The 17,398-nt window shown below is 27.7% G+C and overlaps 1 protein-coding gene across 1 annotated transcript in view; it reads right to left on the bottom strand.

Moving 5' to 3' along the window:
* The window catches only part of LOC129971415 (collagen alpha-1(XI) chain-like), a 126,518-nt gene extending 113,350 nt beyond the window's left edge, over nucleotides 1-13,168 (bottom strand). Inside the window, exon 1 of the mRNA XM_056085168.1 lies at nucleotides 12,762-13,168. Coding sequence (XP_055941143.1) covers nucleotides 12,762-12,864 — 103 coding nt within the window. The 5' untranslated portion in view covers nucleotides 12,865-13,168. The remainder of the gene's footprint in view (nucleotides 1-12,761) is intronic.
* Nucleotides 13,169-17,398: the final 4,230 nt, after the last annotated feature.

Below are 17,398 nucleotides of genomic sequence, written 5' to 3'. Positions count from 1 at the left end.
AAAATACTTCGAAATAACCCAAAAAGATTTTATAAATAATATTATTCATCGTAAATTGAACAAGTCGAAACTAAAAAAAAAAAAAAAAAAAACATTAAAAACATCAAATGTTGTCCCAACAAGGCCAAAAGCTAACGCTACGTGGTTTTGTATTACACTCCGAAGTATCTGGTTCGCGACTATCCGGCCTAATTTTCTTTCATCGTAATTAAATGAGGAAACCAAGGCTTCGCATTGGTAACATTGTTTATGTTTCCTGCATTTAACTTAGACATTGCAGAATTTATGTTGAAATGTAAGCAGTTTATATCCTTTAACTTACTTTTTTTCTCTAACAAATTCTTGAAGCGTGCAGTGTAGTATATAAACATATATAAATTACCAGTACAGTGTCTTCTATTTTAACTCGACACGTTACCGGCAGCTGCTTTCAAGATTTACCGGCCGCGTTCACATTATACGTGGCTTGAGATAAATAGAGGGTTTAGTATTCACTAAGAAGTGAAAAAATACGTATTCTAATAGTGAGCTTTGGTATAAAAACTTTGTCTTCTGGTATTGGTGGGCAAAGAAATGAGTTCATAGAACTCCGGTTTTTTGTTATCCGGCCTGCCCTTCAGCCCATTAGGCCGGATACTCGGGAGTCTACTGTATATGTGAAGAATGAAGGAAGAAATGAAAACAACACAGAGTATACAATATCGTACTTTGAGTCGTACATTGTGTGCTGACGAGAAATTAAAAATCACAGACATTTTTGCTTTAATTGTAATAAAAAAAATGGCGATTCAATTTTGAACCTGTTTCTTTAACTGAACCAACGAAATAAATTTCTATGCTATTACTTTTTACTACTTTAAAGCTTATGCCTTAAAAAGTTTTTTGTTTTGAAAAAAATAGATAGGAAAATTTAAAAAAAATAGATAGGAAAATTTTAAAAAAATAGATAAAAAGTTTAAAAAATTTTAATAAAATTCCTTTTCTATCTTCCTTGCCATTACTATTAAAAAATGTTTAAGCGATACAAATATAGACTTTCCTCTGCTTTGCACATATTTAATAAATCGGTTATTATACACTTTTATGTAAAGCAAAAGAAATTTTTGGTTAAAAAATATTTAATTTTGAATGCAAAGTAAAATATTGAAATAAAGAAGATATCATCAAGATTTTGCATTATATTACATATATGAATAAAAAAATAAATTAAAAAAAAATGAAAGAGTAATATTCAATGGAGTTAATATTCAATTTTACCAATGTTTCTAGATAAAAATTTTGCTATTCAAATTTTGATTAAAAGAGGAAAATAATAATCTTGATGATACAGAAACATAATACAGAAAACCGAAACATAATAAATACTAAACAAACGAACAGAAAAACATAAAACTAAACACTTCAATAATAATAATAGAAATTTTATTATTTAATAACATCCATTGATTTTAGCAAGAAATTTGTTATTTATATTAAAATTTTCTAGGTATGCAGGTTATATAAGGAATTCATCTACTATTAAATTAAAATGAATTGTCATTAAAAAGAAATTTGCATAAATGTTAAAAATATTAGGTGAATTTTTTTTTTTATTTTAATTAAAAACTGTAGAAAATTGAGGAAAAATTAATTCTATTATTATAGAAAATGCCTATTTGCTGATTAATATCATGGTTCGTGTTAACCTGAATAGTATGTTCCTTTCACTTTTTAACATGTGAATAGATTCTTAAAGTAAAGGAGGTCGATTCAATGGCGTCACAGTTGTATGACAAATGTGATTGTTCATGTCACCTAACATCTAAGTGCATATGGTCCCATACAATGCTTTACATCAAGCTTTTTAATTTCCACAGCAAGAAGTGTTATATATTTTATAAATTTAAACTGGCCCAGACATTTAATGAGTATCTCGTTCAAGAATTAAGTTTTTCCTAATTGACATATTCTAAACATATTACTTAAAATTCGAAATAAAAGTTGCATGGAATCCATAAACTCAAGTATTTCATGGATTCTTAGTTGAATCATCACGAAAAAGTATTTAAATATAAGTTGTTCTCCAATTACATAGTAGATAAAATTTTTAAAAATATATATGGGATTGAATATATTTGAAACATCATTGATATTATAAGAAAGGTAATATTTTAAACTACAAAATAATATGAAACCAGTGCTTACTGACCAGCGAACAATTTTATATTTCAATCATTTTCATTTACTAAACTCCCTTATATAAATAGTAATTCTCATTATTATCATTATTCACACATAATTTCCCCATTATCCACACAGTAAATAATTTTTTTTTTTGAATCCTCAACTTGTGCAAAATAACAAAGTAACTACCTTCATGATTTGAGTTTCTGTGTTTGTTCATTTTATTAGTAAAGCTATAAAATATAGATAGGTAGCTGATGGTATCTATAAGCTGAAAATTTAGCCTCCAGATCAGAGTAATTGTTTTAAATTTCAATTATTATAACTTAAAATTTGAAAGAGCTCCTATTTTACCACAATAATAAAAATATCTCAGGATTTGCCTGAATCTCTAAACTTGTTAATTACATAATTATACTTAAAAATTATTTGAAAAGAATATTCTAAACATCAGTTGTCCTCTAGATTTTTTTTATCATTATTCCTCTTAGCAATCCGTGGCCAAGAACAATGTCAAAGAGATGTGAACTTCATTATTTTTTAGCAAAATATCTAATTAAGGAAATATTTTTTTTTAATTTCATAAATCCGAAGAAATTTTATTACCATAAGCAATAAGAATACACTGACCTAATTCATATTCTGTCACCACTGAAATCTGATTTCTTAATTAAGTGAAAACAAACATGAAAGAGAAAAAGAATAAAAACTAGAAACTCTCTTGCAAAGTCACAACAAGAAAACTACTGGCTTTGCCAGTACACTTAACTGAAATAAATATTTAAATAAATAAATATTAATTGCAAACGATATTTTCCAGTTGAAAATCTTAATTATTTCCAAGTTTCTTTTTCTTTTAAAAGACTTTGACTGGAAACAGAACAGTATGTTCTTCCGCATCATAAGAACACTACGAACAAAAAATATATTCATTTTTATTAATTCATCGAATTCTTAACTCAATTCTTAAAAATGAACAGTACGCTTATTTTTGAGAAAATAAAAATATAAAAATGGAAAATAATTTTTTTTTAAATTTAATTTGCGAAAAAGAGAAGCACCTCCTCAATCAATAAATTTTAACATAATGTACTTTTAATCATGGCTTTTCAAATAAATTTATATCTAAATATGATTCATTGCTTCTGGAGGTTTTAAATCAAAATTTGTTAAACTTTATGATTCTAGATATTTCTGTTTGAAAAAAAAGAATTGGGAAATGATAAAAGCAAGCATTATGCTATCTTTGAATCGAGATTTTAAAAGGTTGAATAAAAAAGAGTGAAAAATACTTTCGTGAATCCTACATTGAAAAGGTCGCAGTTTTCGTTTTCTAAGTACAACTCAAAGGACAACTTTACTTTATACTTTAACACCCAGGTTCCCTATGACGACTTCAAACCAAAGTAATCCCTAAAAATGAAAAAAAAAATCTAGAGAGAATCTTCTCTATGCGAAAAGGAATTCATCCAGTTTGGATAAAAACGTAGCTGATTGAGTAAGGAATCGGTAATAATAATTAAAATTGAATCTGAAATTATTACATTTTTGTGTCTGGTACTTTTATATGTTGTATTCGTGTCGTCCAATATTGATAAAATGTGTGTGACGTAATAAATAATCAAAAGGCAGAGGATTGATTATTTGGTATACGTAACAACAGAAAAGTGAATCTGTCACAGTCCCATTTATATGACAATTATATTTCACTTTTGAAACTAAATTATACAGTATTTTTTTACTTCCTTGTTACTTTTCTTGGCAAATCCTAAACCCAAATTTTTGTACAATTTTCAAATACCACCTATTTGTCAAAGTTTAAAAGACATTATTTTGATTTTTTGTTCGTTTGTTTTATCTTTTGATTTACTTTCGACATAATGCAAGGAATTCACATGTAATATTTATTTATTTTTGTTTTCGATATTTCATTATATTTTAAAAAATTATTATATAAATATAAAAAATTTACAATAATTTTCTAATAACTTTTCAATTTATTTTCTATTTAAAAAATTTTGGAATTGTGTTTTTCTTTATAGTTATCTTAAGCTTAATGTTTAAAAACAGCACAAAAGAAATTTTCCTACAGTCAGAACTTTAAATTAAATTGTGTATTTCAGTTTGCAATTTCTATGGGAAAAAGGGTAATGACTCATGGTTGTTGTTTTTGCATTTATACATAAAGAATTATAGCAATTTCTCTTTCAATTCGATGTTTAATGGAATCAATATATCACAGTCAAATAGCAAGCTAAACTACGAAGGTTATCTGGTATTCAAATATGATTTCCTGTCAAATCGGTGATGTCAAGTCACTTTTTTCCCTTCGTTTGCAGGATTTCCAAAGAATCCAAGAATAATCTGAATGGTGATTTTAGTGTACAATTTAAGCATATATTAACTCTGTTACGAAAAAGTGAAATAATTTTTTTAAAAAACTCAAGGGTTATATTAAATTTCACATTCTGCATATATATTACATTCATCCTCTGCATGTAATGCATCATGGAAAAATTCTAACAATTCAATCGCATAATAAAATGTCTGTTTTTAATTTTTTTCAATAAATTAATATATTTTTTATTTTGCACTTAAAATTTTTCTTCGACCTATTTTATGGATATTTCTGCTTTTAATACGAAGAACAGAAATAAAAACAAATATTTACATAAAGGAAAAACTAAAATTATAATGTACTCAGCAAATATAGATCTTGCGAACCAAAGAAAACTTGCATGCCTTGTAAAATCCATTTCTTCAGTACTTTCTATGTTATAAAAAAAATTGACATCAATAAGCCTGATCTATTATGAAACAAGCATAAAGCAATTTAAATATTACATTAGCTTTCATTATTAAAATATTCCATACAGTTAACATCATAACTTTTATATGCTTTCATGCATCAATCAGTGAATTCATGCGTGATGAAAAAAAATGTTCAAAGCACTCTGCAGAGCAGACCATTAAACGGAAAATATCTAAATAGAGAATCCTATTACATCGTAGATAATAGATGCTTTTTCAGAAATCGTTTTCTGGTATTCAATTTTTAATTAAAACTGATCGTAATATTAACGTTGTTTTTTTCTCATTAAATCCTGCACATATGGTTACGCAAAAATAATTTTTACAGGACTTAATAATTTAAGATAAAAGTTTTTCGTGAAACGAATTTCATTTTTGTACAATTCTTTTCTTAAATAAATTTTTTAAAAATATTTTAAGTATATTTTACAATAATATGCTTATTGTTTAAATTGCTGGATTTGAACTCAAGCGAATTGCATATCATATATTAAATGCATTTTTGTGTGTGTGTGTGTGAACACGTTATCGCCTCTATCTAATTAAGAGCATATTTTGAAATTAAAAGAAATATTAGACAAATCAAAAATAGAAAAAGTAAATACATCAAATATAATAAAGCCTTTTTATGCTATGATATTACGGATTAAGGATTTGAATTCCTTTTAAGTTTTTCTTCCATGACCGCTAACGTCTATACCGTGATTCTTTTTTATTCATTATATCCAACATGTACATAGAAAGAAATGTTACTTTTCTTATACCTAAATTCTTTAAGGCAGACGATATTCAATAAATATTATTTTTTCCAAAACTTTTAGTCATTTTAGCTTGTAACGGATTCAGTTTCTGAGAACAGAAATTCATTTTAAAACAATTGTGGAAGAAAGAGTAAAAATATTTAAAAAATTTGAATGCATATATTTGTTTCAATGATAAAAACTGCTTTTCGTATAGCATTTATCCCATCGTGGCATTAAAAGATATATATATATTGAAAATAAATCAACCATATTTCTTAAATTTCAACTTTTGTACCAAAATGAAAAGCTGAGTCTATTAATAAAATTATTAAAAAATTATACTAATATAAAAAATTAGATTAATTAAATCTTTTTAACATAAAATTCTTTGGAAAAATAGTGCACAAACTTAATTGAAAATCGAATTTTTTTAAAAAGAAAAAAGAATGCTATTTAAAAAAAAAAGAATTAGTGCAAGCATTTTCTGAAAAGAAGCATTACGAAAAAATTATTTTTATCACAAAGTAATATCATTCTGCCAAAAGATTTTTCTTCCGATTCTGCCAAACGAAACGAGAGTAGTAGGATTCATAAAATGTTTGAATTCGATAGTTCTAACCTCCATGCTTTGATATTATTTTGGAATTACCACTTTTGTAATTCAAGTACTTAAAGAATATGGAAGTGCCTTGAAAAAATTTTAATGAATATATAAATTAGAAAAACGTTTTAATTACAAAATATAAGAATATAAAAAAATGTAAAGAAAGAATGAAATAGCTCAAACAGATTGGAATTATCTGTAGTAAAATTAATCTATAATTTTTCACAGAATCATAAGAAAAGTTACACCAAATATAAAATCTTCGAAGCACAATAAAAAAATCTCTTTTCTAAAATTAAAGAATATGGTATAATATATACAACAGCCGTTATCCATTGCGTTTAAAGCAAATCGAATTCAAATATCAAAACATATTAATATCAAGAACTTCAGAGAGATATTAAAACTTACTACTTTCGATAAAATGCAGAATTAAGAATAATAAAATAAATAAAATGCATTCACTTACTTAAAAAGTTTAGCAATTATTTTAATACTTCTTATGCAATTAATACATGCTGGTTTTAAATGAATTACGTCTTCGTACCAATTAAATCAGACTTATCATTTATGAGTTAAGAAGAATCAGAAAAATGAAGAAGCAAACGATTTTTGCAAAAATGTGAAAAGAATATTTAAAAACGTTGCCAATCAAAAATAACGCAATTGAAATAATTTAATATGTAAACAAACGACGCTCTAAAATGAAAAATTGATGAACATTTTACAAATCGTTTTATTTTATTTACAAATAATTATGAAATAATAGAAAAAAATGATGGTACTTGATTTTGCTATAAGATAGTAACGGGCTCATAACAAGCAATAACGCTGCTTTTGATAAATAAAAAAGAGAATAAGAAAAAATGTATGAATTTATATATGTACCCATTAAAATAGATTTTTTCCCTCCAATTTTGACAGTCGCACGCATTTTATTTTTCAGAGATAGGGTTTGACGATTTTCAAACCCGGTTTTAAAAACCAGTTTTTTAAAGTAAATTCATCACATTCGAAAACCGGTTTTTAAATTAAGAAAACCGGTTTTAAGAATTCATATTATTATGTAAAAATTAATTTTGAACTTATTTTATTTGATATTCATTCTATGCAACGGGCAGCAAACACATTTTTTCAACGTTGCAAGTTGCATTGCCCTGTGCTTGTGCACTGCACAGTTGCACCTCGAATTCGTCAATTTATGTTTTTTATGAACATCCCTTTTCACTTTTTTTTCTAGGTGAAACAAAAGTTTGATAAAGTTCATCTCTAGCTTCTCGTCGGATTTTTGTCTATCGGTATGAAGTCGGTGCTAATAGAAACGTCAGCAATTTGACTGGCTCGTTTTGAAGAACGTGTGAAAGGAATAAATAATTCCCCGTTTTCTGCTTCTTGATCACAGTATTTAATGATATCATATAAAATTTTCTTCGTACCACTCCTGAAAGCTTTTTTACACCACTTGAACTAGCCATATCAATACAAAATATTCAGTTAAAATAAAATGCTGTCAGAAATGACATAACACTCACATACACGTGAAAAAATATATATAACTAAAAAAGTATCTATTGCGAGAAATCCAAGTGTTCAAATGTGTTCATCGTTCCGCGTCTCACCCCTTAATGAAATGGAATTGTCCAAATGTGGTCTGAGAATCCGATCCGTTTCGAGTCGCGACAGGTTTGCTTAATATTGTGAAGGTGAAAACTGGAAACACAAATATAAAGTTGTTATATTTGGTAAAAATAACGTAAGTATTATGTTTAATTTTTATGTTTATAGTTTCTATCTTACATTTTAAAATTTAAATTTTATTATATAAATTTCTTCTATCAAAAATTAGTGTAAAATAAGAAGTTTTGGCTTCTGTTTAATGGAATTTTAAATAAAACACAGGGTGTTAAAATATTCCATATTTTCTTTCGTAACGTTTTAACATAAATTATATCTTTAGCGAAACATCGGAATTAGATTAAGAAATGCTTTTTTTTTTTCAAAATTCCTAGAAAATGTGTAGATTAGATTATTTTAAATTGCATTAATATTAATAGTTAAAATAGTAAAATTGTAAAATAAACTTCAAAAATATTTATTCAATAACTTTAATTTCATTTTTAGATAAAAATGAGTAAGTCGGAAGTTTGGGATAGTTTCAAAAAGTTCGGGATAGACAAGGCAATCTGAAATCATTGTAATAAAATGTTGAGCTGCAGAGTATCATCTACGAGCACTCTACATAATCATTCAAAAGCAGTTCATAAAATAACTGTCGGAAATAATATAATTGTTTAGTTTCTTGAAGACCTTGAAGAAAAACTTACAAATCCAGAGACACTGAAAGCTGAATTTTCATTATTTGAACAAACGAATAAAAGAACAAAAAACTTTGATTTGTAATTTGATGCCAAACTCAGTAACTAGTAAACGAGTATTTTCAATTTCAGGCAATATTGTGTCCAAAATAAGAACGAGAGTTAGCCACCGTTCAGTGGATATTTTATGTTTTTAAAATCCTATTTTCTTAGGAGAAATTAAAATTCGTGAGAATAATATAAACATTATTTGAAATTTTTGTTTGAGTTTTCGTTATTCTGTGTAAGTAATATGTATATGTAATCTTTAATTTTGTTTTTTATATTTTGATTTTGATATTGATTTTGTTTTTTGTTATTTTATATAAATTAAAATAAAATAAAATAGAATAGGAAAAAATATTTTATTTTTTCCTATTCAATTTTTTTGACAAAAATTCGAAAACCGGCTAAAACCGTTTTTTTTTTTTTTTTTTTTGGAAATGTCGAATTCGAAAACCGGTTTTTCAAAAAGTCGGTTTTTGTATAAACCGTATTCAGAGAGGTCTGAAATTTGGACAATGTGTGTTGTAATATCCAATATTCTTTTGAATAAATTAAATTTTAAAATCGAAAAATAATAATTTTCGTTTCAGATATCACACTGAATCACAATTATTTGCTTTTCTTTAAAATCAATACAGGAAAACAAGGCTCCCGAAAATCAAATTCCGGGGTATATGGGAAATAGAAAAATTCGTGATTAATTAATGAGCGTGGTCTTACTCATTTATGTATTAAGGTTAAAAATTTGTCAAATATTTGATCATCAATGCCACCAAGTTGTGTGTGCTTTCTTCCCTTTTCCTTTTTTTTTGGGGGGGGGGGGTAAAGTAAGATGAAAATTAAGTCTTAATTAATGATAGTTCTTAATTCATAATTGTTTCATTAATATTTGTCCTTATTTTCAAGTAAGAACTAAAATTATATGACAAAATGGCAACTCTGTAAGTAATGAGAAAATGGTTAAAACTAAAATATTATTAGTTTCAACATTTCTTAATGCAAATGTGAACATTTATATTTCTTATTTTGTTTTCATGATACATTAACAAATTCGCAAAATATAATGTCACCATTTGAATTAATATCATCAGATATGCTAAAACAATTCTATTTTATGCAAAAAACATTAATTCTTTCGCAATTTTCTGTAATTTTTACTCTACGAAAAGAAATGTCACCTAATATTTTTTACATTTGAGCAAATTTCTTTTTTATGACGATTCATTTTAGTTAATAATAGATCAATTCATTGTATAATCTTCATACCTTGAAAATTTTAATACCAACAACAAATTTCTGACTAAAATAAAGGGATGTTATCAAATTATAAAGTCTCCAGTATTGTTATTGAAGTGTTTAGTATCACTGTTTGGTACAGATTACTTCCCCAGTTAATTTCCTTTTAAACAACCAAAACTTTAGAAGTAGTAATATACTAGAAGCATTGTTATAGTTGAATATTAACTCTAAATGCAAAAACTTTGTTTTTCTTTTCATTTCTTTTTAATACATTCTTATTAATACATGTGATGTAATGCATATTTATGATTATTTCAATATTTCAAATTGCATTTAAAATTAAATACCTTTTAAGCAATTACTTCTTTAGCTTTATATAAAAATGTCTGTTAGCCGATTTAGTAAATATACGCAACATGGGGGAAATTGTTTTAAATTTTATTTAAGAGCTCATATATTTGTAAAAGTTGCCTTTTACAGAACTTCTCTCAGTTTAGCACCTAACTGAAAACATAGTTTTGTTTTGACTTAGCTGAAAATAATGTCCTTCGGAAATTATTATATTATTTAATCCTGTCTTCATGGTTAATCACAAAATATATAATATTAAAACTTATGTGTTTCTTTTTACATTATACAATGTTAATAGTTACAAAAGAATATCATCTTCCTAATCTCTATTGGAAACAGCCAGATGTACAGTTGGGAGATAAATAAATAATGTTTGTAGGGAGGTGTAAATACTAACCTTATGTATCGATGTCAAACCATTAAGCTATAGTTCATTATGTGAAACTAGAGTATTTATAAAATTTATCATTTATTGTTCAGGTAATAAAAAATTAATTATATTGATTTAACTATTCAGCAAAGATTGATAAAGCTAAAAAAATATTATTTCAAAGTAAATATGAATTTAACAAGATTAAAAAATAAAATCATTCATTTTAAATTAATAAAATAGCTTAAGAAAAATTTTCATTTTTTATAATTAGCATTAAGAAGAAATATAAACATTTAAAAAAATTTATTTTTAATCAAACATGCAATCACATGCAGGATGAGATACTCTTAACATATTTTTAAAATTTCAAAAATTATTGAGAAGTTTTAAACTTTATTGATTATGTAGGCTTAATGATGGTATCCGTGTTTATTTTATTTAAATATTTTAAAATATGAAATAAATAGACACTTCTTGCGAATTCCATCAAATTACAGAAAAAAAATTAATTAAATTTTCCATTGTTTTTATTTTAATTTCCCCTGTTTATATTTTAATTTAAAGCAAAAAACAGCGACTTGTTTTAAACTTATATTTCTAAATCAATCATAGACTTTATTTCTTTTTTAGTTGCTACAGAAACCCACTGTCTTCATTTTATTAAGTTTCTATTTATTTATTTATTTTATTCATTTATATATATATATATATTCTTGAAGTTATGCAAAAATAACATAATAAAGCGAATGAATAATTTATATATATTAATTTAATTAACAAATATTTATGCTGCAAGAAATGCTTTCTATTTTATTGATGCGTCTACGTGCATCAGAACTAATACAAATAGAAAAAATATTGTTTTAAAAAACAAAGATAAATTTCTATTAGCTCTTTTTTTTTTCCTTCCTTTTCCTTTAAATTTTTTTAATTCTTTTTATTACAATAAGAATTTTTTTAACATATATATCGAAAAAATATATTTATCATTTAACGAATTCATAGCAATTATTTTATCATATATTTCTTTAAATTGTGATATCACAAAATTTATATTTAAGAATTTAACAGCTTCCTTTTAAAAATATATTAAATTAAATTAAATTTTTTTTTATGAAAATGTCAACTTAGTTTTACATTTTTACGTCAGCACGCATAGAAAAGTTTTCCAAATAAGGATACAATCACTTTTTATATATTTTTCAGTATTTAAATTTTAAATAACTATCAATTAAATTTAATCAATTTCATTTTTTACTTTGACTTTATGAAAACTGTGTTTTTAATTTGAAAGGGTCAAACATAATTCTTTATAACACCTCTACGTCAATTACTAATAAGTCTCAAAAATTTTAATCGTAGCGAGGCTTTTGAACTTTTCGAGAAAATTCTGAGTACTATTTATTTTTAGACACATAATCATGATAGGAGAAAAGTATTTACATCTTCAAGCAAAACATAATAACAGATGGTGAAAAATGTTTTATCCTTGATTTTTTATTAAAAATATATAATGATATAATTATACATTTCAGAAAAATATTTTATGCATTCTTTTTCTAATCCTATTTGCCTCTAAAATATTCGTAGTTCATCACCATAAGTATTTCCAAAGACATGGATATAATACAACACTATTTTTGATATAACGGACTGACAGGTATAATATAGATATATATTTTGATTGATTGATATAATACAACTATATTTTGATTTTATAAAAGAGGCGGATATAATACAACACAACAAACACTATTTTTGAAAAAAATAAATCAAAACCAGTGTTATATTTAAATGATCTTCTTAATGACACTCAATATGCCTAATACTATTAATTTATCACATAAACTATATTTTTTGTAAATATAATAGCATCATTAACATTAAGATAGTATAGAATTAAATTTTCATGTTAAATAAGTTCAATTAGAAACTGTATTATAAAAAATTAACGTTACAAAAATAAACTTTTCCAATTCTGATATCATATTGAATTAGTTTCAAAACGGAATTGGTGCAATATAGATGTAATAGAAGACTTCCTTTTAAAATTAAATAATTTTTTTAAAAAATTATTTAATTATTAAATCATAGAAGAAAAGGCATATCAAACTTACCTGAGGGCAGCTGGGCTCTAGATAAAAGGAACACTGACCACAAATATAAAAGCCATGTAGATATATACAAACTAGTCCGTCCCAACCACCCATTCTTAGCCATCTTCAGCAAACTCACCCAACAAAAACAACAACAACAACAATCGTCACTTTAGTTTACACCATTCTTGCCTCTCCAGCGGTTCAAGTCTTCTAATCAGGCAACTACTGAAAACAGCTTGACTGCCACCAGTTGCAGACGATTCACAAGGTCCTCCACTGCAACCGCATCCGCTGTTGAACGGATCACGGATTCTGACAGAGCGTGGAAGTTGAGGATAAGCAAAAAAGCTGAGGCCCGCAGGCAGAAGTGGTGACAAACGTCAACATCTGGTAACTATCAACATCTTCCATCGCGCGACTGTCCGGTGCTTTATGGGTAGAGGCGAGTGGAGTTAATGAAAGCAAGGGGAGAAGAAAGAATAAATCTCACGCCTACGCGAAAGCGTTGATTCCTGGTTCCACGCCTTCAAATTAGTATATGTCTGGATTTCCCTTCAGCTCAAACTTCACGCCTCGAATCTCCAATGACGCTAATAACTGCACATTTTGAGCAGTACAATCAACTTCTCAAGGAAGTGAATTCCTCGCCGAATTTTTGAATAAATCCGTGGCAACAAAAGTAAACTTAAAAGGCCGAAACTTGATTGCTAAGTAACCTCTTTTTTAATTCACAAGTGAAAAAAAATAACACAAATGTTTAAAAAATTCTCCAGAGGAAAAATTTAATTTATTTTGCTACAATAAAGAAATTTTTTAATTAGATAACATTGAAAAGAAATTTTTATAGCAATATTCATTTTTATTTATTTTTTTTTAAAAAAAGGATATGTTGTCTGAACAAAAACTTGCTCTTTTTTGTTGTCCTTAATGTGAATTTCTCAAAGTGGATTGGTGTGACAAATTCACAGCAAGGTTATTCCAAGGATAATAAACAGCTCGTTTTTATAGTTACAAGCGAAAACTTTCATTGGAATGTTTTCAGAAAATAACTGTAAGTTAGCGCCATTTGATATTTTCTAAATGTATTCGCCTGCTAAAAGCAACATAAAGCGTAACTGCTCACTTTTGTTGTATTTCTTACCATATATAATAATTCCAAAATAGAATGAAAATTCAAAATATGAAATTGCCATACCATCAAATTCTACAATCTTGACAGAAATATCTTCATTACGGCAATGTAAAGCTACATAGATTTCACAACTTATAATTATTCAAGCCTTCAATTCTATGATCAGATATACAAAGTAATTTAAAAGTGTTCCAAAACTTTTTAAGAGTTAATCAGAAATTCGAAAACATATCAGTTTTACCAGAAACATATAAGTAAAAACACCATGTATGAGTGATTGTGGCAAATAAGGAATGATTAATATCAGTTAGATCGCAATTCATGAATTGTTTACCGAAATGAGCTTCAATTATAAAATATCCAGTATTACACAGTTATCGGTAGAAACTTTGCCGTCGTTTCAGATTTTTGGCATGCATTATCTAGGAATCTATCACGATACAAATGTCTCGGTACTTTCCATTAAATGTCCCGTGCACTAAATGCATAGCCATTATTTCAGTGTTGCTATATAACTCCATCCTATTTTTTCTATATTTTTTAATCCAATATTGATAATATTCTATTAACTTCAGGTCAAACAACGCTCTCTAATATTCAACTTGTATATTCCTAAGGGAATTTAAAAAGAAGAGTAGCAATATTTAGTATATTTTTAAATTCATATGTGAATTATTTTAGTATGTCAGATAAAATCCAAAAATTCTTCGAAATTTTTTCGAATCGCATTGCATACATTTCAGCAAGTAATAATTTTTCATCTAGTAATCGTGACCCAAAAAAATTAGAAAACTAGAAATAAATAATTTTTATTTTAATATATGAATTTTCTTTAAAATACAATAAAATAAATACACGAATTCTTTTTATGTTAGCTTGGTCATATAACAAAACTACTCAAGTCTCTAGAAACATTCTCGCTTTTTAACGTGAGCTCACATGATCAAGTATTTTGGGCTCAAGTCTCTGAGACTCAAAAAGGCAGTCGGTGTGCGTAAATTTATTCTGACGGGTAATAAGGAAGTGAAGCGCTTGAGATGGAGGGGGAGGGGAACTCAGGTACATTTTTAAACTAACCCGGGCAGGAATTCACGCCGGTTAGCAGAGGCGCTTATATTGTGTGTGTGTGTGTGTGTGTGTGTGTGTGTGTGTGTGTGTGTGTGTGTGTGTGTGTGTGTGTGTGTGTGTGTGTGTGTGCTATAGTAAAAACTCGAAATCAGTCAAAAGCCGAATTAACTAGAGAAAACACGTTTTAACTAACAGCACCAGGGAGATCCCGAATTAACTAGGGAAAACCGTGTTCTAACCGACAGCTAGGGATAACCCGTTTTGTGTTTTGACTGATTAATTAGATAATATCATTTGTATTTATTCAAAATTATAAAAATAAACTATACTTAGTGAATCAGTGTTTGAGAGAAGAACCTATCATTGAAGAAAAACTTATTTATTTCAATATTGTTTAACACAGTACCGTTATAACAAATTAATTATTTCAACAAGGTACACTACTGTGACACCTAGAATTGCAAAGAGAATTATTTTTCATATTGAAACATCTCTTTGAAGAACAATCTCTTTTTACAAGAACAGCGGACGAACCCTTGTCCAGTTCCTACAGCTCCTTTTCTTGCTGCTGTTCTCAGCGAAATTTCTTGATTCGATACTCTTTCTTGAGTCAAGAAATATACATCGAATTCAGATCTGAAAATTGAATATGATAAACTTTTATATCAAACTTGTGTCCTGATTAGCTGCAGTCCATACAATAATTTTGGACAGATACAAATAATATTGTCTAACAAATCAGTCAAAACACAAATAAAACGGGTTCTCCCTAGTACTGTTAGTTAAAACGCGTTTTCCCTAGTTAATTCGGGTTTTGACTGATCTTGGGCAGCCGGCGTCCTGGCATAGGTGTAGAGCATCTTCCCCGTGATCTGGGTTCGAATCCCTGTTCGGGTATGGCTGTTCTTTGTTCTTCAACTGTGTTCTATCTTTGAGGTGTGTGAATGTGCCCCCCTGTAAAAAGAGATTGTGCAAGCGAATGTGCGAGTTTCGTCTTCATATGAGCTAGAAGTCAGACTTCTGCCCTCGAGTGCTCAGGGGTCTTTACCCTCAAAAGCTACTGCACCCCCTTTCCGTGGTGACGCGACATCATCATCACTGGTTTTGGTTTTCACTGCAACATATATATACAGCACTTTCTAAATGATATCCATGTAGCAATAGTTATGAAGATGGGTCTAACGGCCTTATTAAGGTTTTCTCAATATCGACTAAACATTTAATACTTTCGTATAAAAAATAAAAAACTTTATATGGAATTTTGATTTATGTTCACAAAATAATCTTGTCTGACACATCACTTTCTCTTAATCCTCCTCTTTTTCTGGTGTCTTAACAATCTGGTAGCCGACAACTTACTCAAGACCCTGATCAAAAGCATCAACCATCTTCCTTTCAGTGATAAAACACAGCTGAAATCTTTTGCTTCTTTAGAAAAAAAGAAGAAAAAACTACCAAATTACATGTTTTGAGGACTTCTGAAGAAATAAGAAACGATCTGTCGAACCGTGTTTCCATAACGCGATATTCGATCGCGTCGATAATGCCTGGACATGATAAGGAACTAATGGCACTTTTAACTAATTTTCATTGAATCATCTGTCTAAAAAAGTGCGCAACTTGATCCATGCCTTAGATCCAAGGATCTGCCGCGACCTTGGTATAAAAAAATATTTTATTTGCAGCCATCTCTTCTTCCCCGCTTTTTTTTTAAACTTTCGAAGGTCAATGCTCGCTTCCGAACACAGGGAATGATGGAAGACTTTTTCGGACATGTTTTTCCTCCTCTGCTTTGATGCATGGTTCTAGAGAACTAATGCGAAATACTTCTGTTTAATATTATCTGTTAAGCAATATGAAATCTCTACTAAGTGTGTGTGTGTGTGTGTGTGTGTGTGTGTGTGTGTGTGTGTGTGTGTGTGTGTGTGTGTGTGTGTGTGTGTGTGTGTGTGTGTGTGTGTGTGTGTGTGTGTGTGTGTGTGTGTGTGTGTGTGTGAGAGAGAGAGAGAGACAAGACACACTGTTAGGTCCAGAGCTACTAAATTTGGAAAATTTAAATGTGCATTCAGGAGTAATTTTTTTGTTTTAATTTAAATTTTAATTAAATAAAAATTAAGCTAAATGGTGACGTTTTCCAGCAATAACTTCCAAAACTATTACAGCACAAAAATTATTTTTGCACCATTTTAAAATTCAAAAACAAATTTTCGTAATGATACATATTTTATAATCAAGCAAGTTTTTTTTGCTTTATTATCAAATTTTTATTGTTAAATAAAGTATAAATTTGTATATCAATATTTGACAATTTTTTAAAAATATTTTTTTTTCTTGCTTTAAACAATGAATACATCGTTGATCTGAAATTCAAACCGTTTTCATTAACTCATCAAATATTTAATCGCATGATTTTCTTCCATTATAGAAAGCTAAGGAAAAGAAAGAATCTTACATT

Source organism: Argiope bruennichi, chromosome 6 (assembly GCF_947563725.1).
Source record: "Argiope bruennichi chromosome 6, qqArgBrue1.1, whole genome shotgun sequence".
Taxonomy (NCBI): domain Eukaryota; kingdom Metazoa; phylum Arthropoda; class Arachnida; order Araneae; family Araneidae; genus Argiope; species Argiope bruennichi.
The sequence above is the reverse complement of the archived record's forward strand: the minus strand, read 5'-3'. Positions and strand labels throughout refer to the sequence as shown.